Source organism: Melozone crissalis, unplaced genomic scaffold (assembly GCF_028551555.1).
Source record: "Melozone crissalis strain CALT ecotype California unplaced genomic scaffold, PUWL_Pcris_2 ptg000018l_1, whole genome shotgun sequence".
NCBI lineage: Eukaryota > Metazoa > Chordata > Aves > Passeriformes > Passerellidae > Melozone > Melozone crissalis.
In genome coordinates, this window is record NW_026535796.1 from 10,549,551 (window position 1) to 10,570,672 (window position 21,122).

At 54.6% G+C, this 21,122-nt stretch overlaps 1 protein-coding gene across 3 annotated transcripts in view; it reads left to right on the forward strand.

Annotated features, from left to right (window-relative positions):
* Positions 1-21,122, forward strand: part of DUSP8 (dual specificity phosphatase 8) — a 40,582-nt gene that overhangs the window by 8,796 nt on the left and 10,664 nt on the right. For all 3 annotated transcript variants that reach the window (XM_054275604.1, XM_054275602.1, XM_054275605.1), the window contains exons 2-3: positions 5,290-5,683; positions 12,046-12,184. In XM_054275604.1, the coding sequence (XP_054131579.1) occupies positions 5,453-5,683; positions 12,046-12,184 (370 nt within the window). In that variant the 5' untranslated portion in view covers positions 5,290-5,452. The remainder of the gene's footprint in view (positions 1-5,289; positions 5,684-12,045; positions 12,185-21,122) is intronic.

Consider the following 21,122-nt stretch of genomic DNA (forward strand, 5'->3'; position numbering starts at 1 on the left):
GCAGGAGCTCTTGTTCCAGGAGGAATGTGCCTGGGGTGAGCAGGGATCCAAGATGGGGCTGTAAGATCAGTGTGGATGAGGCTGTGGGGGAGTCCTGTGTCTGACATGTGGGTGGCAGGGGTTAGGAAAGAGCAGAGGATCTCACCTTGGCTTAACTGGCACCAGGAAAGTCATTGCCCATCTCCCCTACGTCCTCATACTGTGGGGCTTGGGAGATGTCGTTCCTCCCCATCCTTGAAATTCACCAGGGAAAGGTGGACAAGCAGATTCTGTGTCTGAGTTAGTGGATGTGGTTAGTGGTGTTTCCCAGCCTCCTTTTAAAGAGCAAAGGAAAAAAAAACCACACCACTCCATTTTTCCATCGTCAAGATGAGAAATCTTTTGTGCTGCCTCTTAAAGGGACCTTGAGTAACTGCTGAGAAATCGTCATCAGTTACATCACCTCCAAAACGGCTGCTGCAGGCACCTGACAGCTTTGTCCCGCTGCTACTCTGGGGAATCATTATGCTCCAAATTCCTCGCCCTTGGAGAAAGCCTGCATGGCTCGCCGGGAGGGAGGAGCCGCTGCGCAGTTTGTGATGCTGTGAGTGGCAGAACGGGATCGGGGAGAAGGGCTGAGGTTCCCAGCAGATGGGGTGGAGCAGGGGACACATCCTGGAGTTTCCTAACCCCATGCCATTGGCGAGGCTGGGTTCATCAGCCCGTGCAGGGCCCGAGCATCTTTCTGGGAATGAGCTGAGGGCGCTGCAGTGGCATCGCCTCGGGCCGGAGCTGCCGTTGCCTGGCAGCTGCGGGTTTCCAGGGAAACCAGAGGTGCTAACTTGTTAATGAGCCCCGCGTCCCTGATTGCTGCTGCAAAATAATAATAATAATTAGTAATGGTCCTGTGATTTAGGAATCCCTCAAACAGCGTGAGCCAGCCGAGGGGAGCTTGCTAAATGCTGAAGCACTTGAAAGAAATGAAGGGATGAGGATGGAAAAAAGGGTGTGGGGCTTGGAAAAACCGCTATGGTTTGCATCTTAGGAAGTGTCTGGAGAGCTGGGATCTGGTGGGGTCCTGCCAGCATCCCAGCAGTGAGCCTGAGGCTGGTGCAGGGCTGACCTGGATGGATGGAGGAGCCCTGGGCAGGCTCACAAGGCACAGATATTTCCCCCAACCCCCAGGGCTGCAAGGGGAAAAGCCAAATCACATAGGTCAGTGCCACTGAGTCCCTGGTGGAGGTGGCAGTTCTTCAGGAGTGGCTGCTCGCAGATTACTGGGGACAAATAAACAAATGTTTGCCTGTGGTGCTCTTGTCCATTGGTAAACTCAAGGTGGAGACACCACCAGAAGAGTGTGCCCCTGGGATGAGCATCACATGGAGCTTGCTGTGGCTCCAGTCCCACAGGCACGATGGGAATGTGTTCCTGCAGCAAGGCTGGCTTCCTGTGGCAGTGCGGGGAGCATCTCCTCGGTGAGGGTGCCTGTGGAGGGTGGAGCTCTCCAGGACACAGCACTAGCTTGGTGCGAGGAGTGGACATGCTGGTTAGAGAGGTTCGGGGTTGCTGTAGAGACCTGCTGCCTGCCCTTCCAGCTGATGTCTCCAGTAAAAGAGGAACCAGATCTGTGCCCTTCCCATACCACAACTCTCAGGTGGGGCCTTGTGCAAGATGAGCAGTTAGGGAAGTGGCCTCCATCTGCGTTGGGCCAGCACAGGGACGAGTTCTGCGGTCTCTCATGCCACATGGACAGACTCAGGCTGAGGTGTATCCTGGATTTTCTTGCTCTCTTGCCTGGCCTGCCCAGAAGAAGGTGACAGTCAGGCTGAACACTGGCATGCTGTTTGCACCTCGTGTGGCCAGCTCCCCTCCCCTACACACTCATTTGTGGAGGTGACACCAGGGACAGAGTCCCCTTGAGTTGGCCCAGCCCTCTGCTAATCTCTGCCCGTCTTTCTGCCCTCAGCTGAAGTGTGGCCTCTCCTGCTGGCTGTCCCCATTCAGCTAAGCCATGTGCCCATCTCCTCATTACAGGCGCTCCAGGGAGAGGTGGGATTAAAGGATTATGATAATGTTCTTCAGGAACACTCAAGAAGATTAAGATGGCTTTAATAAACTGATAAGAGAGGAACACAGCTATGTTTCTGAAACCCTAATTTAGGTTCCAGGTTAACCTTTTCCCCTGGTCTCCTCTCACTGGGGTGAGAAGATCTCTTACTTTAGCAGTGCTCCACGGCTAAGCCTCTTCCCTCAGTTTTCCTTCTGACCCATCTGAGCAAAGCAGAAAGACATCCTCCCTCCTTCTCTGGTCTTCCCAGGTATGAGGACATTACAGCTGGTTCTTCTCAGAGACCATCACATACACAGCCTGCAAGGTGCTGTCAGGGAAGTTGCTTCTCTGCCTTTGACCTGGCTGAACCTACACAGAGAAGTCCTCATGTCTTGGTTCTGATGCCAAGGTTACAGCTCCCCATGATCACACTGAGCTGGCCAACTCCATCCCCTGTAAAGGGAAGAGGGGCAGAACGGACCAACCTTGCCCTGCCTTCCCCCACATCTTTTGGGTGGAGCTGGGAGTGGGACCTGTTTGATGTGTCACATGTGCCTGCAGAGGTTTATCTGGTTGTTCTGCGCGAGGGGGGTTATTAGCTGACTTGGGAAACCTCCTTTGTCTTCTCCAATCTCTTCCACCCAAGCTTCCGGTCATCTGCCAGACTTTGTGAAGGCCTCTTGTGTCTTGGTTTCTCTTAAGAGTCAAAAGTTCATCACCTGTCAAACCCTCTGTGTTTGACACCCCAAAAGTTTACCCCTTGCTCACTATCTGGAGGTTGGATACCATGTTATATCCGGAGGGGCTCTGCAGTGTTGGATCACTCCTTCCTCCCGCTTCTCTCATCCCTCTGCCACTGTATTATTCCAGGGTTTTTTTGTCTGTCAGCTCTTTCTACTCCCTTTTTCTTTCTTCAATGTAATTGGAAGAGCCAAAAAACATTCACAGCCCGGTGTCCTGATGGGTAAGGGAGGCAGAAAGTGATTTGGGGAGTGGGGTGTGAAAGGAAGACTAAGGGGAAAAGCTGGCTAATTTGCATCCTTTCTGAGTGCCCTGGCTCTATAGCCAAGGGACAGCAGGGGGGCTTCTGGCAAGGCGGTAGCGACGTAATGAGGTGTGTCATATCGCAGCAGGAGCCGGCCTCGCTCCCCCTCAGACCCCCTAATTAGAACTGTTTCAATTTTTAAGCCCCCTGAGGAGAGCAGGGGGGAGCGGGGTTCCTGCGGCGGGGGGACCGCCCGGTGCCCGCCGAGGGGGCTGCGCTAATTGGAATTGTGGCCAGGAGCGGCGGGACGCTCCGTGGGGCCAGGCACAGTGTGCCAGAGTGCCACGGGGCTGCCAAAACGCTTTGTGCCAGGAGGGGCTGTCACTAGCTCAGCTTCTAGGGGATTTTTTTCCCTCCCGTAATTTGTATTAACACGTTGGCAGAGGCAGCAGGGGTGTGATACAAGGGCAGAAAAGTACTGCACATCCTAATGTGGCCTCCTGTTGGGAGCTTGGATTCTGGGACTGAAGCCTGGGACATCTACCCCTGCTTTGGGAGGCAGGTCTGGTAGCCCAGGGAAGTTTGGGCTGTTAGTGCTGGAGTCACGAGCCAGAGCAATGCTGGAACCCCCATCCTCCCTTTCTGTGGCTTTCCATTCTCTTCCTACAAGCTGGCAGTGTCCTCCAGGTTTGGTGGCTGGTGATGAGGTCCCTGTCATGTCACCCAGTAGCTGTCTGACTCATGCATCTTTTCTGCATCCTGAGCTGCCATTGCAGTAGGTGCCTGCAGGTGTAAGAGCTCATGGGACCTGCTGGCTTGCTCGGGTCAGAGTGCCTCGTAAGCCTCCTCTGGTCCGTGGACCAAATCCTGATCGTGCAGAGGTCAATGAAAATCTTTACGCTGGCCTTTCCAGGCATGTTATTCATAGGCCTCCTAAGTCAGATGCATTAAAGCTTCCATGAAGCAGCTTGTGGGTTCTCTCTAAAGCACCGTCTGGCAAGAACAGGAGGAACCGGGTAGTAGCCCAGGCTTATTTTCTGAATGACTGCAGTGGCTTTAAAACCTAATGCCATTAAAACATCCTAGCAGTGACGTGTTCCATTAAAACTTAAGAGGACACCCTGAGCTGAATGCTCCCCAGCCTGCCTGCTGTCCTTGCAGACCTCGTGGGCTGGACATGGAGGAATCTTGTTCTTCACCACAGAGAGCACCAGGCTCAACCCCACTCAGCTCCTGAGGTGGAAACACAGGGTACTTGTATACTGGGTACTCCTGTATGTGTACTCCTTTCTAGTTCTGTGCAAGTCAGGTGCTGAAAAGCAGAGAGCTCTCTGGGGCCATCTCAGTCCAAGTACAGCTTCCCAGCACCTCTGCCTTGATGCCTGGACTGTTTCTTGAAGACAGGAGTAAAGGCCAACTTGATTTCTTGTCTTCTCTTGACTTGCCAGGAGGCAAGCTGGCAAAAATACCTGTGAGCAAGCTCTGATAAACAGGCAGGTGAAATCCAGTGTGAAGTGATGAGCATGAGTGAGCAAACCTGATTTGGTGGTATGTGTGATGGGCCCCGAAGTAGCTTTTACCATGCAGCAGCAGAACCTTAGAGCTGAGCTAAGCTGCTTCTGTGAAACCATTAGCTCTGGGCTTGGCAGAGGTCAGAAAAAGCAAATTGAGTGTGAGGAGCTGTTGGACTGGAAACAGGGAAAGGAGGTGACATCTTGCCCTGTGCAGGTCCCTGATGTGCCTGGCTCTCAAACATGGCACATCAGGGCTGGCCAGCGTGGCCAAAGGTGTCTGTCTGTGTAACTGGTGGCTCTGTAGATGCTTTGACCTGAAAAGCTCCTTAAATTAGGTCTAAATGTGGTAAGAGCTGTGGAGAAGATTAGGTTACAGGCACATGTGGTGTTTTCTGGTGAAGCAGTAAGGCTCACCCAGAGGAGCCATCATTTACCAGATTTGGAGCAAACCAGGGGAAGGACTTCTTCGGTGTAACTGGCAAGCCATTCTACTCCCCGCCACTGGCCACTGTGCTGTTAAATTAAAAGCTGACATGGCTTCAAAAAGCAGTTAGACAAAGTTATGGAAGAAAGTTCTGCTGAGGGCTATTAAATACAAAGAGAAAACCTCTGGTTTGGGCTGCTCTAGAGCCGCACATGCCAGCAGGCTGGGAGAACACACCTCGAAAGTGTGGCTTGTTGCTCCCCTAGGTTCTTCTGAAGACACCCAGATATCATCCTGCCTAGCTGATGGGTTGTTGTCTCCTTTCTTCTCTCTCCAGGTTCAGCACAATGAGTTGGCACTCTGGGCATTAGCAGCGTGAGGAGAATAGGACGGGTGCTGCCCTGCCCACCCCTCAGCCCTCACTCATTCCCCTTGGGGACACGGGTGCCCTGCCCTTCCAGCCCTTGCTCCCCACTTGCCATAGAGGGGACTGGCCCGTTATGGCTGGGGACAGGCTCCCACGCAAGGTGATGGACCCCAAGAAGCTGGCCAGCCTCCTGAGGAACGGAGCCGAGGGCACCCTGGTCATCGACAGCCGCTCCTTCGTGGAGTACAACTCCTGGCACGTCCTCAGCTCCGTCAACATCTGCTGCTCCAAGCTTGTCAAGAGAAGGCTGCAGCAGGACAAGGTCTCCATCACGGAGCTCATTCAGCCTGCCTCCAAGATGAAGGTAAGGGATCTGACCCTCATCTTTCCTGGTGGATGTTCACACCCTCTTCTCATGTGGGATGCAGATCGGCCTAAGGGATCCTTCCCCTCCATCCCTTGACCTCGGTATCTGCCAGCATCTCTTTGACACCCTTTGGAGAGCTGAAGTGTGAGCTCATTTGGCCTCAGGGCTGTCCTCGGGGACCTGTTCATTGCCCCCACCCCACTGACGTGGCTCCCCGCTTCAGGAGCCCTCCCCGAGCAAGTCTAACAGGTATATCAGCTTTAGGACTTGTCTTATGACAGCAAACAACCCCCCAAAGCCTTCCTGGAGCTGTAAACTTAATCTCCTGCTAAAAACTCTTCCCCTCCCCTCTGTCATCTCTAACTCCATTCAGGGACATGTAATCCTCCTCCCCTGTGACGCCAGAAGCTCTTATCCGGTGTCATGGCATATTATCTCTCCCAGGCTTCTCTCTATCGCTCCTGGTTAAATAATAGAGGTGGCTCTGAGCCACGGAGCTGGGCTGGAGCGCCGGCCGGAGCAGTGCCGGGTGTCCCTGCAGGGCCGGGGGCTGGGTCGTGCCCTCCTGAGCTGCTGCCAGGGGCTGTGCCCGTGGGTGCCGAGATGCTGCCCCAGGGCTGCACCAGTGGGTGCCGAGATGCTGCCCCAGGGCAGTGCCCGTGGGCGCCAAGATGCTGCCTGGGGGGTGCGCCCGTGGGTGCCGAGATGGTGCCCGGGGGCAGTGCCCGTGGGTGCCGAGATGCTGCCCCAGGGCAGTGCCCGTGGGTCCTGCAGAGGCCACGGGACGAGCCCGAGGATGGCTCACCATCCGAAGGGTGGTTTGCCATCACAGCCCTGCCAGTTCGCTCCCACCGTTCCCCCACTGCCGCCTTGTAATTTTATGGCAAAGCGAGGGTAATTCAGGCGATTAATCAAATGCTGGGCCCAGCTGGAGCCATCTGCGTCGTGTGTCCCCCCCCGGCCCGCCGCCCCGAGGAGGCACCGCTGTCCGCATTGGCTGGCGGTGACATCAGCCCGCGGGATCAAGGGGACCGGCGGCGCGGGGGGGCGGCCTCCCGCCAATCTGCTGCGGGGATGCTCGGGGCTGGGCGATTCGGAGGGGATTGCGGAGACTGATTCCTGAACGGCTTTAGCTGCTCTTAAATCCCCTGGAGAATAAAGCAGAATAATCAGTTTTTCGCAAGCTCCGAGGAGCGCGGGGCGGCCGCCCTCCTCCCGGCGAGGGTCACCTCTGCAGTGGCCGCTGTCACGTGGAGCGGCAGCCGCGGCAGAGCAAGCGATGCGCGAGGGGGAGGAAGAAGAGGAGGATGATAGGGAAGGGGGAAGCGTGGAAGAGTTAACATCAGCTGATGCCATCCGCCTGCAAACCTGCGGCTCGCCAGCTGCAGCGGAGCAGTGGGCTCCCAGAGGAGCCGGCTGGTCCTTCCTGGCATTCCCTACTCTGTCCCCATAGAAAGAGCGTAGAAGGATCGTTTTCTCCCGGCTCCTGGATCATTGCATAATGGTCCACGTACTGGCTGGGGATGTGATTGTAACCAGGGATGCTAGGAGAAGAGGAGAGAGGCGTTGCCGTCGCCTTTAATTCCTTTCTGCTTTTCTTTCGGATGCGGCTGAAATCCCTCCTGGCACATCCATGGGCAGGAGGCTGCATTTCCCCACTGCTGCTGCTGCTCTGCACAGCCCCTGCCGTGCCCACGGCCTGCTGGCTCTCCCAACACATGCAGCTCAGGAATTAATTAAGCTTCAGGACACCCTTGAGAGGTTAAGCCACTTGTCCTGGGAAGCTGGGGTGGGATACTGGGAGGGGATCATTGCCCTATTCTCATCTGGCATAAAGCAGGGTGGGTGGCTGTGCCTTGGGCTGTCCAAGCCTTTCTGTGCATGCACTTGTGTGTTTGCATTTTGGGATGATGAGCTCTCTTCTCGCCCCCTTTCCTTCTCCCCACCTCCCATTTCAGTCAGACTGTATTTTGGGACCCCGAGAAATCAATGTGAGCTGCTATCTCGAGGTGCACAGATCCTCAGAAGGGGGTGCTGAAGCTGATTTACACCTCTGACACCCGGTGTCATTTCCCTGCCTCCTCTGCCTCGGCTGGCCAACATCCCCCAGCCCTGCTCTGCCCCTGGCTGCGCGGTGCTGGGGGCGGGGGGCACGGCTGGCCTGGGGAGCAGATGGCAGGAAGGGTGACATCAGTAGCGCGATTGTCCGGCCCCATTATTCCTCCTGACGGGCCTCCCGCCCTCCTCCTGTTTCCTGCTCCCGGGGCTGCCGAGACAAAGGCGGATGGCAGCGACGCGGGGCTGCCCGGGCAGCCACAGGGCAGCCCCGAGCCCGAGCCTCGTCCCACTCCTCCTCATCCCCAGCAGAGAGAGCTGAACCTGCTCATCCCATCCCAGCGATTGTGTTCGCCTCCCGGGGAAGGACACGGGCTGATGCAGGGCAGAGCATTTGGGCAAACCCCACCTGGCCGCCAACGCCGCTCCTCCTGCCTGCGTGCTGGCAGGGGTGGGTGGGAGAATCTGTCTAATTTGCTTTTCCCAGTGCTTACTCTCTCCTTTTCCATGTTGCAGTTAAGGAAGCATACCATTAGCAATGCTTCTGTGGGCTGCAGTTTGGAGTGATGCTGTGGGATAACAGCAGCTCCTGGCTTTTTTTTGGAGCTCAGAGAGGAAAGGACCATTTGGGAGGAAAAAAGAAGCAGAGACATTTAAAATCCCTTTCTTTTTTTCAATGAATTATGCCTATGACCCCACGATTGTGGCAGTTGCCATAGCCACTGCTCCCCAAGCCCTCATGTGGACCATCTTCCCATGGTGCCCAATCTGGGAAAAGCTGCAGCAGCAATTCCTCTTGCAGTCGTTTCCCTCCACACAGAAATGGTACCAACATAACTGCTTCTGGTTGGTTTTGAACCCTTCTCCCAGTGCTGACAGTAATAAACTCTCACAATAATAAATTCCTATAACAACTGGAATAATTCAGCTCCTCCGTGCAGTTTGGAGAGCAGAGGTTATGAGAAATTCCTGCTTGGGTTTTTCACTAGCATTTCTTTAGGGAAATGTTGAAAATTTTACTTCTTCAAGATTCCCCTGGAAAGTCCACCTCTCAACCACTTCTCACTTCCTGAAATGGAGCAATCTCCAGAGCAGCTACAGCCATGCTTTGAGGCCAGACAAGGGTCTCTTCAGGTGATGGGAATATTTATTTTTTATTTGCATTAGGAGCTTGGCTCTGCAAGCAGCTGTTTTGCTTGAGGGAAAGCTGGGGCTTATTTTTGAGCCTTGTGCCTGGCTGCTCTTTATGTTGATGGAAGCCCTGTTGTTTCAGTGGGGTGATTCACTGTGTTTTGAAACAATACGTGACTGAGATGTCAGTAGTAATTGGGATAATAATAATAGCTCACTCTTATCTTAGCCTGGATCACCTGTAGAGCATCATTATCCCTGCTTGGCAGCTGGGGAGAGACAGAGCTGGGACCCAAGCTGTGTTAACCACGCAGTGCTGGGGACTGGTGTCCATGTGGGAGTTACCTCCAGCCAGAGCGGGGACAGTGATGGGCGGCACAGGGCTTGGCACAGAGGCAGTGAATCGATGCTCTCAGCTGGGGTTTGGTTGGAGCTGTTGGTCCTGGCTCCTGGCTGGTCATATCCCTCCAGCTAGGATTTTGGCAGGGAGGAGGTTTGTTCTTGGGGAGCTGCTCTGGGGCACCTCCAGCACTGGAGTGGGCCAGCAGCTTTTCAAAGGTGTGCGTGGGTTTGCAAGCGCCACTCAATATCTATCTGGAGCCAAAAGACTTGCTTCATCTTGGCCCTCCTGTCCCTTGCTAGATGGATGTGGGGACCCTGTTTGGAAGGTGATGCCTGGTGTTACTTCAGCAGTTTTGGGGTGACAGCAACCCCTGTGAAAGTGTTGCTTCTCAGAAGAATACCTCTGTTTTCAACTATGTCCCTGTCCTGTGCCAGCACCTGGCAGAAGCAGGAATCTAGTATGGCACATCTCTTCAGCTTTACCTTCCTCTGCCCAGTTAGCTTTTAGCCTCCCTATGTTTAAAGCCATAGATGGGGCGTTTCAGGAGGGCATGAGATTAATGGGAGACCCATGTGCTTGATTAAATGTCTGTGTCTTATTTCCCTTTGTGGTGAGGAGCTGGGATGCCAGTGCATCCTTGTATGCTCCATGAGAACTCCTCAGGACTTTCCTGCAGGTATCCTCACTCCAGCAGGCCAGGTATTTATTTTCTGCAGCCAGGCCATGAGAGGCCAGCACTTGTTTGGCATTTGCATTGAGTGAAACCTTATAACTTTAATAAGATGTAAACCGTGTTGCACACCTCTGCTGTCGCGCAGCAACCCTGCAGTAATGGCCCAAACAAAGCCTGCCCGTGTGGAGGAAACACTAAATCCTATTGTGGGATAATGCTGCTCAGCCACAGCTGGTATCTCTCCTGCTGCCTCCTCAGCCTGGACTGTGCAGCTGGGATGAGCCCCTGCCCCACTGCAGAGTGGTTCCTGCCTCACTGTGCTTTTGGGGAAAGATGTTTTTGCTGGCATAGGGCTTCAGGGTTGGACCTGGGTCTTTGGGATGTGCTAGGGAGCCTTGAAGGGCTAGGCAGCTGCTGAAGACTGGTAGGTTCCCCGTTCTGAACCCGCTTGACAGCCAGCATGTTTCCCTCCAGCTGTGCTTGGATGACCTCCCACAAAAGTCCTGCGTCAGGATCGGCTGAGGAAAAGATGCTGGAGTAGATCCTCATCTGGCTTATCTCAGGTGGCTCCAGTCATTTTTCAGTTCTTATTTTAGAATTCCCATGTCCTTTTCCCTCTTTTGCTGCCCTTTCATGCCTCCTGTCATGCTGCTGAGCCGTGGGGCCGGTTTTGCCTTGCAGTGCCTGTGCCGGGCTGGGGACAGGTGTGTCCTGTGAGCCCCTCCTGGAGCACAGCTGTGTGTGGCGCCCCGACGGGGATTCCTGCTGCTGCGGGGCTGTCCTTCCGCTGCGGCGCAGAGATCTGATGAGCTCAGCTAAACCAGTGCTCCCTGCAGCTTCATTTGGATGGTGCTCACGTTGCTGAGCAGGGAAGCACCTGCAGCAGGGTGGGAAAGCAGCATTAATAATAACAGCAACCCCGAGCGAATCTGCTCTGGTGGTGAGATAGGGCTTGGCAGTGAGACAGCAAAATGAGGAGGGTGTCCATGAGTGGTACCTTGTTCAAGTGGTCTCCTGAAGACATTTTGGAGAGGGCTTGGCACAGGGTGGCCAATGGGCAGCTCCAGCACTAGCTGCTGAGAAGAGAGCAGCTTGCACACATTCCCTCCTTCCCGGCTTGCTGCTGCCTCCCCCTCCTCCCATGATGTGATGGATGTGCCTCCCCTGCCGACTGGAAGGGCAGGTGCTCTCAGGGCAGGTGTGTGCCCTACACCCAGCTCTTCAGCAGATGAGCTGAGCTGTGCCTCTGTGAGGATTTTTATCTCCTTTTGGTGCATGGACCTTCAGGTAGGTGTGGGAGTGTCTGTCTGTGCCTTGAGTGCTCTCATTGCAATCCAGTCATCACCAGGCGTGCCTGCAGGTTAGCCCACCATCTCACCTGCCCCAGTTTATCCCTGCAGTGGTGGGCAGCTAGCTGCAGTTTGTGGTATGTAAAATCACATGAGAGCAGCCCAGGAGCTCCTTCTGCTCTTCCCAGTTTATCCCTGCAGTGTGCAGGCCCCAGCACACATTACAAAAGGAAGAAAGCACATCACCTGGAACATCCACTAAGTAATATAAGAGATTTTCCCTTTCCTTCAGCCCTTAGGGGTGATCTGCAGGTTTGGGGTGATGTGCAGTGGCAAGGTGTCCCCAGGCTGAGCCCTGAAGAGCTGTTGATCCAGCCCCCTCTGACTCCAGCCACAGCACTAGGGCTGTGTTGGGAGCACCCCTATCTGCAGAACCACTCCCAAATCCCTGTGTTCTTGTCCCTGTGACACCAAGCTGAGGAGGAGTATCTGAGGGGCAAAAGTTGGCTGGGGAGTAAGTGGTGGAAGAAGTTGTGGTGATTTCTGGGATGCAGTTAAGTGACAGTAAGCTAAGGGTGGGCGATGGGGAGGAGTGACCCTCTTTTGGGTAGGATGCTCAAAAGCACTCGTAGTTGGTGAGTGTGGCAATGGGCACCTCTACTGACACATTCACCTGCAGCCATGGAGCAGAGTCCCAGCCTGGCTGGACACTCCATTTGGTGGTCAAAATCAGCTTGTGGAAATGGTGTGGAGCTGGAATTTCCTGCTCGTGTGACCACTACATTCAGCTTTGCTTCCCACAGTGCTGTGGGATCCTCAGTGCTCAGCCCATTTCTCTGATGCCGCGTTTTTTGCCGCTGCCCTGCAGGTGGAGGCGGAGGACCACCAGGACGTGGTGGTCTATGACCAGAGCACACGGGACGTCACCGGCTTGGCTGCTGACAGCTTCCTCTCCATCCTCCTGGGCAAGCTGGACAGCTGCTTCCACAGCGTCTCCATCCTCACAGGTAGGAGCCCTGGGTACCACTGCATCTCTAGGGGCACTCATGCCCTTAGCCCGGAGTGACGGAGCTGTGTCCATGTGCACAAGGACTCTCACCCTTGCCACCCGTGGCTGTGGTGGGGGAAGGCAGCCCTGCACGCAGGCTGAGGATGTTCAGCCCACACTGGCATCACTGGGTCGTCCCCATGCCCTCGTTCCTTGCACTGTCCATCTCACCACCAGCCAGGGTGAATGAAAGAGGAGGGAACAGAGGAGCTGTGGTGGCATGGATCCAGCCATCCAAAAGCTGCCCTTTGTTCTCCCATCCCTGTGTTGCTTCATCCGTGGTCAGTGTGCCAAGGAACAGACCCGGTTCAGGCACTCTGCTCCCTCTTGCTGCTGTCAAAGGGAGGGCAGGAGACGAAATCCATGGATGTACTGGAGAAGGATGGCAGGGGCAGAGGGTCATCCCTGAGTGAGTCAGAGTCTGCTGGAGATGATGCTCTCTGAGCACAAATGTGCAGGCAGGAGGAGGCACGTGCTACCCTAATTACAGCCCTTCTGCAGTGAGGCAGGTGACTGATGAATGAAAAGCTCCAGCCCAACAGAGAGGAGAAGAGAGAGGCAGGGAACTGCCTCGGGGAGAGCTGAAGATACCTTTGATTCCCCTTAGCTGGGACAGCCAGGCATCTGCCCTGATGGCTGCCTGCCCTTGAGCTTTCTGCCCATGGATGGGTGAGCAGGCACTGCCCTGTGCAGCCCCACAGTCCCACTGAGCTCAGAAGCACAGAGATGGGAATCACCTCTGTCCTTCAAGCCTGTCCTCATGTGTGGGCATTGGATACTGCTTTGGGGCTGAGGCAGAGGGTCCCAACCTCTGCACCCTGGGACACCACAGGGATGGAGGGAACTGCCACTCCCACAGAGTGACAGATGCTGGGGAAGGGTAATTGTGGGGGGAAGGTAACATGGGCAAATGGCATTCAGGGAGCCCTGCCCATGCAAGGCAGGGGTAAGTGCTGTTGAATTAGAGCAGCTGCATTGTGATGGGGGGGAGAACAGAGCAGAGAAACAGCAGGATTAAACCCCCTGGCCTCAGGTTCTACCAACAAACCAGGCAGGAACTACACAAAATCATGTTCAAGCTAATTGTTGTGGCCTGGGTTGCAGGAGCTCTGCTGAGGCCAGTGCTGGAGGATGCCTCCCTGAGCTGGCTGTGGCAGCCCCTGGCCTGCCTCAGTAGCTGTGCCTGCGGTTCCAAGGTCGCTGTGGTATAAACTAGGGCACAGCTTGGCAGGAGAAGGAAGTGGTAGATTCAGTTGCATCTAGGAAGGAACCTGCTTAGTCATGGGGGTGGGTCAGGAAATAGCCTTGGTGGTGTCACCCTGGCACCCCTTTCCCAGGGCTGGGTGAGGAGCAGAGCTGGGTGCTGGCTGCAAACCCCTGCTCCCCACAGCGAGTGCTCCTGGAGCTGGACAGGGCTGTGTGAGGTGTCCCTGAAAACCCCGGAGCCTCTTCCTCCCTTAAGGCCTGGGGGAGCCTCATAGTGCCAGTGCCCCCCAGCTGCATGCACAGCGCGCTCCAGCGGCGTGCCACCCCCACAGCCATCAGCACGCCACCAGCAAACCCCTGCCAGCAAACCTGCTGCCCCCCACTTGGGCACACACCTTCTACAGCCATCTCCATCCTCCTGGGCTGCAGGAGCCCCAAGCAGGAGTGTGGGTGTGCTAGGCACCAAGCAAAGCTCAAGCCTCCCAAATGAAAAGCTCAGCAGGGCCTCAGCCTCACGTGGAACATGGGTCACCAGCAGGGGGAAAAGCTGGAGCTGAAATGTGGAACACTGGGTCATGGCGGCGTGTTTCACATGGAAACCATGACTGGAATGGCTGTGCAGAGCATCCAGGAGAGGCTGGGCACGCTTGCTGGCAGGCACAGCTTCCTCCTGCCTGCGCTGTGGGCAGCAGTGGGCTGGTGTAGAGACAGCTCTGGAGTGCTTGGGGGGCTGGGGCAGGATGTGTGAGTGGGCCTGATTCTGAACCCTTGCCCTTGTGGGGTTTAACCCCCCAGTCTGTCCACTCCAGCCTCAGGCCCCTTGTCCTGCCCCAACCCATTTGGTGTCTCAGAAGAAGTGCCTGAGTTCTCCTTGGAGGTGCTTTGTGATCCCAGTGAGTTGGCAATCCCAAAATTGGGAGCATTTCAGCCTGTCCCTCAGTGGGTGCCATTACCTCAGGGAAGCTGTCCTGAGGGTCCCCAGTTCAGCGTGGCAGCCCTGCAGAGCCTCTCTGTGCTGCCCAGCTCTCCCAGCCCCAGCAGATGCAGGGGTCTGTGCCTCTGTGTCCCCATCTCATGCAAACACCAGGCTTGGCTGTTCCTGCTCACCTCCAGGCCAGCAACCTTCTGACCCTTGAAGCAGCTGATGGAGGCTGATGGGTGAGGACGGGGGAGCTGGGGGTGGCAGGACTGGTGCCAGGGACTCCTCAAGGGTTAACAGCCCAGAAGCAGCGATTCCAGTGGCTGGCAGGGAAGAATCTGAGTCAATTATTCCCAGTCTTGGAAATCATCAGCTTCTCTTCTTTTTTCTTTTTTTTTTTTTTAATTGTGTAAGTATAAATAGTGCTGCTTGCTGCCCTCCATCCGTGGGAGCAGAAAGACTGTTGATTTATATGGTTTTCCTGACATCACATGAAGTGGTGGAAAACTGAATGGAGCCAACATTTTTCCTGCATTACGTAATGCCCCCTCCCTCCCAGCCCAGCTCTGCTATTCCTGCAGGAGCCTGACTGTTCTTTAACCTTTGTTTACTTCAGCACAAACCCTTGCTTTTTTGCTTTTTTTTTTCTGGTTTCTTTTCCCTTTTTTTTTTTCCCTTTTTTTTTAAATTTTGCTATATTTTTCCTCCCTTATTCTTCCCCTTTGTAATTCCTCCCCTTATTCTTCCCATCTTGTAATCACCCACTTGGTTTTTATTAAGAGGCATTATCTGCTTCTGAAGCAGGAGCAGCAGCAGCAGTCTGGCTCCACTGCTCCCTGACAGCTCCCATGTGCCAGCTCTGGAATGGGAGCCTCTCCAGAGCCCTGTGTGGTGCTGAGCTGGTGGGTGCTGAGCTTCACCAGCTCCTCTCCATTTGCCCAACTACAGCAGGCAGTGTGGAGATTTTCTTCTGCTGCTATTCAGTGGCTAAAAGCGACAGCTGAGGGCTCGGGATGCTGGTCCAGGTGATGCTCAGCCACCCATCCTGTCCCTGCCCCTGGTCCTTAGCTGAGCACCGGGCTCCTCTCTCCCGCACTGGAAGCCGTGTGCCCGCTGGAGATAAAACCAGCATGGCAGAGTGGCCTGCAGTGGCGGCCCCACAGCCTGGGCTGCAGGGCTTGGGACCCCCCTTGCCTGACAGAGGCTCTTTTTGCTCAGTTCCGTGTGCTGGGGGAGCTTCTCCTCTGCGATATCACACTCCGACCTGAAACAGGCCCCTCAGCTGCGTTCTGAGCTCCAGTCATGAGCTTTTCATCTGGCTCGGGAGCGCCTGTGAGATCATCTTCAGCGCCCCCCCTCCCCCCGCTTTTGTACCAATTCTTCAAGGAATGTTTAAATTTTCCAGTCCTGTTCTTTCTAAATTTGGAGCGTCTGTTTACTCCCAGGATTCGGAAAGAATGTAACAATATCATCAGCGACAAATCCCTCCCAGCCCTTCACTCGCCATCCTCCTCAGCGAGCAGGCTGGCTGTGACCCAGGGCTCTCCAGCCTGGCCATGCCATGGCCCTCCAGCGCAGCTGCAGAGTTGTAATTGCATGGTGCAGTCATCTGGGTGGGGGCTGAGATTTTGGGGATTTTGGGGAATCTACCAAAGACAGGTGACTCTGCCGCAGGCAAAAAGAAGTGGTGAGAGAGGAAAGGGGATTTCCATTGCAGGAGCTGACTTGGGCTGCCCAGGCATGAGTGGGTTTAGCATTGAAGCACTGGCTGGAATTATTTTAGACAGAGATAGATTCTTTAAATTTAAAAAAAAAAAGGAAAAAAAATGAAAGAAGGAAAGAAAAAACACTTCTCTTTTGTCTTTTTTTTTTTTTTTTTTTTTTTTCTGTATAGGGACAGCACTAAAAAGAGCTTAAACATCAGAGTGACTGAACATGGCTTTGCTCATCCTTGGCTGAAAATTCCGTAATGCTTTCTCGTGTCGTGTTGGTGAGAAGCCACATGCCAGCTACACATTCCCTTGCTGCCTGCTCCTCTTGAAACATATTGGGCTGTAGAATGAAAAGATGAATGAAAAAAGCCAAGCCAGGCAGGTGTGAAAGAAAGCAGGGCTGAGGCAGGGCAGAGCAGAGGGAGCTTGCCTTCAGTCCGATCTCAGAGGCTGGAATGGCAGCCTGTGCATCCAAAGGTTGTCATGGCATACCCTGAAGATAAAATTAGCAAGATCCACAACCAGGATTGAGGTATCTTTATAAGCTCAATGTAAGGAAAAAGAATAAACTAAAACCTAAGGAAGAAAATACCCCAAATACCCACACATTGGTTACAGAATCACAGAATATTCTGAGTTGGAAGGGACCCACAAGTATCAAGTCCAACTCTAAGTAAATGACCCATACAGGAATCAAACCCTCAAACCCATGTGTGTCACTAGCACGATGCTCTAACCAGGTTAGCAAATCTCAGGGTTTATCAGTCACAAGCTGTCTGATGGGAGTGGGGAGGCAGGACCTGGTGATTTGATGGTCAGTTCCTCATCACCCGCTCTGTGCAGCATCACAATTTCACCTGTTGAGTTTGGGCTCTCAGTGTGACTGCTGGAGACAAAGCATGTGCAGAATGCACTAGCTGATGTGTTTTGTCCCCTGACTCCAGCAGAGCCTCTGCTCAGTACATGGGCCTGAAGGTGGTCAAACATTAGGGCTATTTCAGGTACCCTCAGGCTGTAATGTCTAAGAGCACTTGGGGACTTACTGGCATGAATCCATCAGATGTACCTACAAGGTTTTCCTTCAAGTCTGATTACTGTCTCTGACCATCTCCATCCCATAGCATACTCTGATGAACCCAAAGAAGCAGATGCTCAGCTGGCAGGAGTGTGGGTATGAATAAGGAGGGTATGGAAGTGGGATGGGACAGGAAAAAGAGCTCCCCCAGGACTCTCAATTTCTTGCTTTTCCCAGACTTGGGGGTTTTGAAGAACTAGTTTTGTAAATAATGTGAATGGGGATTCTGGTTGTTCTTCATGTAAAATTGCCCACACGATGGTCAGGAATGGAAGAAGGGTAAGAAGGGCTGTGCAGGGGCTTTCATCCATCTTTTCTTCAGGCTGTAGGTGGTGAGGTGCATGGGGATTATCTGTGGTGATGTTTTTCTTATCACTGTTCAGGGGACTAGAGGTAGCACACTGATAGGGAAAGGCATATTTTAAAAAATCTAATGGGAATACCAGGGTTTGTGATTTTTATAATCCTGGAGTTTTAGGTAACTCTCTGAACCTCCCTTTCTCTCATGCAAAACATCCCTGGAGGAGTTGCTTCCTTTCCTACAGCAAAGCCATCTGGGAGCACTTTGGCCAGGGCAGGACTGCGTGTTCTTGCCCTCTAGCCCCTCTTCAGTGGCTGCTGGCATCCAGCTTCAGACACCCAGCCTGGTGGGTGCCCTGGGGAGTGCTCCCAGTCTCAGTCCAAGGCACAGAGGCGGAGTAAGGTGCCCCCTTCTCACGCTGAGGCACAAGCAGGAGATGCCTGGGAGGCTTTGGGCCCGGCGGGAGCAGTGCCTGCATCCCTGGGAGGGGTTAAGCCAGGTCACGTATGTGCAGGGCTGATTGTATTCCAGACCTATGCTCTAAACCTCCCTGTTTAGCAACGCTGTCGTCAGACAACTTGTTTTCCCGATTCTATAATTACCCTGAGGAGCTTCCCCTCCCCCTCTGGCCGTGTTTTTTAACCATTGGACCCAGAAAAGGCAAGCAAAAGGGTCAAAGGCAGAGTGGGACAGAGGAGAAGGGGCGTAGGGAAGAGCAGCCCTCTGATTTCTATGCCTTGGAAAACTGCTGTGTAATTTCATTTCTCATTTCTGGAAGGTCAAGGGGAGGAAGGCAACTTCCCCAGTAAGAGATCCTGATGGGCAGGGGCCACTGCCCAGTTACAGTTTCCTTCCTTTTGAGAAATATGCCTCCCCTCATCCGCCTCCCCCTTGTCCCTGGGCCTGTGCTGCATGCTTGCAAAAGGTCGTCACTGGCAATTATTACCAGGCCCCAGTGCTGGGTGGAGAGAGGAACCGCTGGCCCTGCCCAGCTGGGCTTGTGCCAGGCTATAGGCACTGTCCTGACAGGGTGTGTAGGTGCTGGACAGGGACTCATCCTGCTCCCTGCTCTTGCAGGAGGATTGCATGAGTCTCTCCAAACCATTGCAGCAGATGGTTTTCCAGTGAGTGCTGTGGTGATGAGAGTGAAGTGAGGCTGACTAGGCTGGGCATCTCTCCCTGGGTGATGCACCTCTTGTCTGATAAACAGGGGCTGGAGGCAGGATGGGTGACATCCTGGCCAGGAGGAGCACTGGGGAAAAAGGGACAAGGAGCAGCAGCTGATAAATGGAATGTATTTCTGCACTATGGATGTTGCCTTTTATCCCTCTGCTTGCCAGCTGCCCCCTGCCCCAGGTGCCAACCCCTATACTGGTTTTAGCAGAAGGGTGCAGAAAATGGAGGGAGAGCAGAGAGGAGGACGCTGCCTGGGGAATGGTGGCTGCAGGGGGCATCTCCATGTGGCTGGGCTTCACACTGGAGGAGGAAAGGAGCTGCTGGCTATCTGTGCTTGCTTGTCTTGTGCTGAGGATTGAGGGCGTGGGACACTGGTAAGCCTCCTGCATTGAGCTCTACTTGGTGGTGTCCTGCCCAGCTTCCCACCTGGTGCTCCCAGGAGCTCTGAACTGAAATCTCAGTCCAAACACATTGTGAAGGACCCTGGCATTACCAAAATAACTTGTGCCCAGGGCTCTTGGAGATGGAGGGAGATGGACAACCAGAGGGGCAGGGACAAAAGGCAAATTTTGTTTGCGCATCTCTGGGTCAGGGGCAGGTTGAGTATTGCACCCCCTAATTCACTACATGCTTCCTGCAGCATCCCCCTTGCTCACTGCCACTGCCCGGTGACCCCAGGAGAGTGACTAGATGCCCCCCAGTAGACCCCCAGCCACAGCCACCAGAGCATGTCACAGCTGGATCACCCACCAACAGGGGCAGAGCTCTGCTGGGGCAGTGGCAGTGGGACACTGAGGGATCTCCATCCCTGGCAGGCGTTGGCATTGGCCACCAGCATCATGCGCCCTCCCTTGTAGTGACAGTGGTGGCAAATGTGGGGGACCACAGATCCCCCTGGGAACGTGCTGTGGTCGTCACTTCCCGAGCACAGCTTGTGGGGGAAGGCTGCTTCTCTCTTCCAGCCTAGTTGGAGCATGCTTTGAATTTTATCCAACCTCTGACCCACATCTGATAATAATCAAACCATATTTGTTACAACAACAAGGCTCGTTAGGAGGCTGGCTCCGCTCGGGGTGGGGGGGAGGAGACAGCACTTAGTTAATGCCAATGACCTCATCTCATGTGATGTCATTCAAAGGAAAAACACTGAAGTCACTCACATATGGCTCAGCCTGGGGTTTTTCAGCCCATAAAGCTTCAGATTTTCAAAGGCACAATACATGCCCCCCCTTCTCTCCCCCGCTTACTATAATCCTGAATGATTTTCTGGAGGCCTGGGCTCAGAGCAATAAACTCGTAAGGAGCTGTGTGGAGATGTATTAAGCAGTTCTGCGGGTGGGAAGCGGGGGACAAGTAATTTTCTCCCGCAGAACAAATGCAAAGAAGAAAATACATCACTCCCCACCTGCTTCAGAGGCCCCTAGAGATGGCTAGACCCCCAGTGAGACCAGGAAGGGCTATTCCCACATGTCCCTTCTTGCTGGAGTTTTGCACGTGAGGAGGCTTTGGCAGAGGGTACATCTCCTCCAGAGCATGGTCCTGCTTTGCTGGGACGGAGCAGATAACCCCATCTGACATGGCCACGCACAGGTGTGAGCAGCCCAGTGCCAGCAGCCCCTTTTCCTGCCAGCTGTTGGGACCCATTCATCGTCAGCTGTTTGGGACCACTCCAGGACGAGCATCCTCCTGGGTGGTGCTCTCAGTGGAGACATTAAGGGACAAGATGAGCTCGTCATTAGGGACCTGCTGTCTCGTCCCCAGCTCTGCCCTGCACCAAAGAGCCCTCGACAAGTTATTTAATCTTTTGTGACTCAGTTTCCCTCTTGGGAATCTGAGATCATGGCATTGCCCTTCCTGGTGCTGGGGTTCAGAGTTAAACCTCGCCCAGGGGATGCACGCTGGTCCTGCCAGGAGCCGCAGTGGGGAGAGGGTGCAGCCGTGGGGTTCCCTTACGGTACGTGGAGCAGCAGGGAGCCGGGATGGAGTGCGGTGCTGCATCCCCCCTTCGTTGTGGGGGTTTGATCGCACACCGCCCCGGCAGGTGCTAAAACGAGGTGTGGGCATGAGCTTCCTCCCACCGCGTTCCCGTGCCCGTATTAGCTGCGCGGGGCCAGAGCCGGCGCGGTGCTGCGATCCTTCTCCCGCTGCGGGGGGCTTTGGGCAGGCGAGAAAATCGCGGTTGCGCCTTTAAGCGGGGAGCGAAGCATATGTCAGCCCGGCGTTGTGCTGCGTGTCTGTGTGCTGAGTAAGGAATGCGGCCGCATGCCTGACCCGTTAGCTATGAGCGCGGTACGGGCGCGCAGCGAGCGCGGCGGATGGGGCGGCTGCTCCCGGGCTGAGCTCACTCGGGCTGCAGCGGGCGGCGAAGAGGGGGGCGGCCGGGGAAAGGGGGCTACGCCGAGCCCCCCTATCCCGCTCGGCTTTTTTTTAATGGTTTTTGTTTTTTCAGCCTGAAGGCTGGAGCCGGGGGGAGGCTGGCATTGCTCTGCTGCAGGGGCGCTTTTTTGG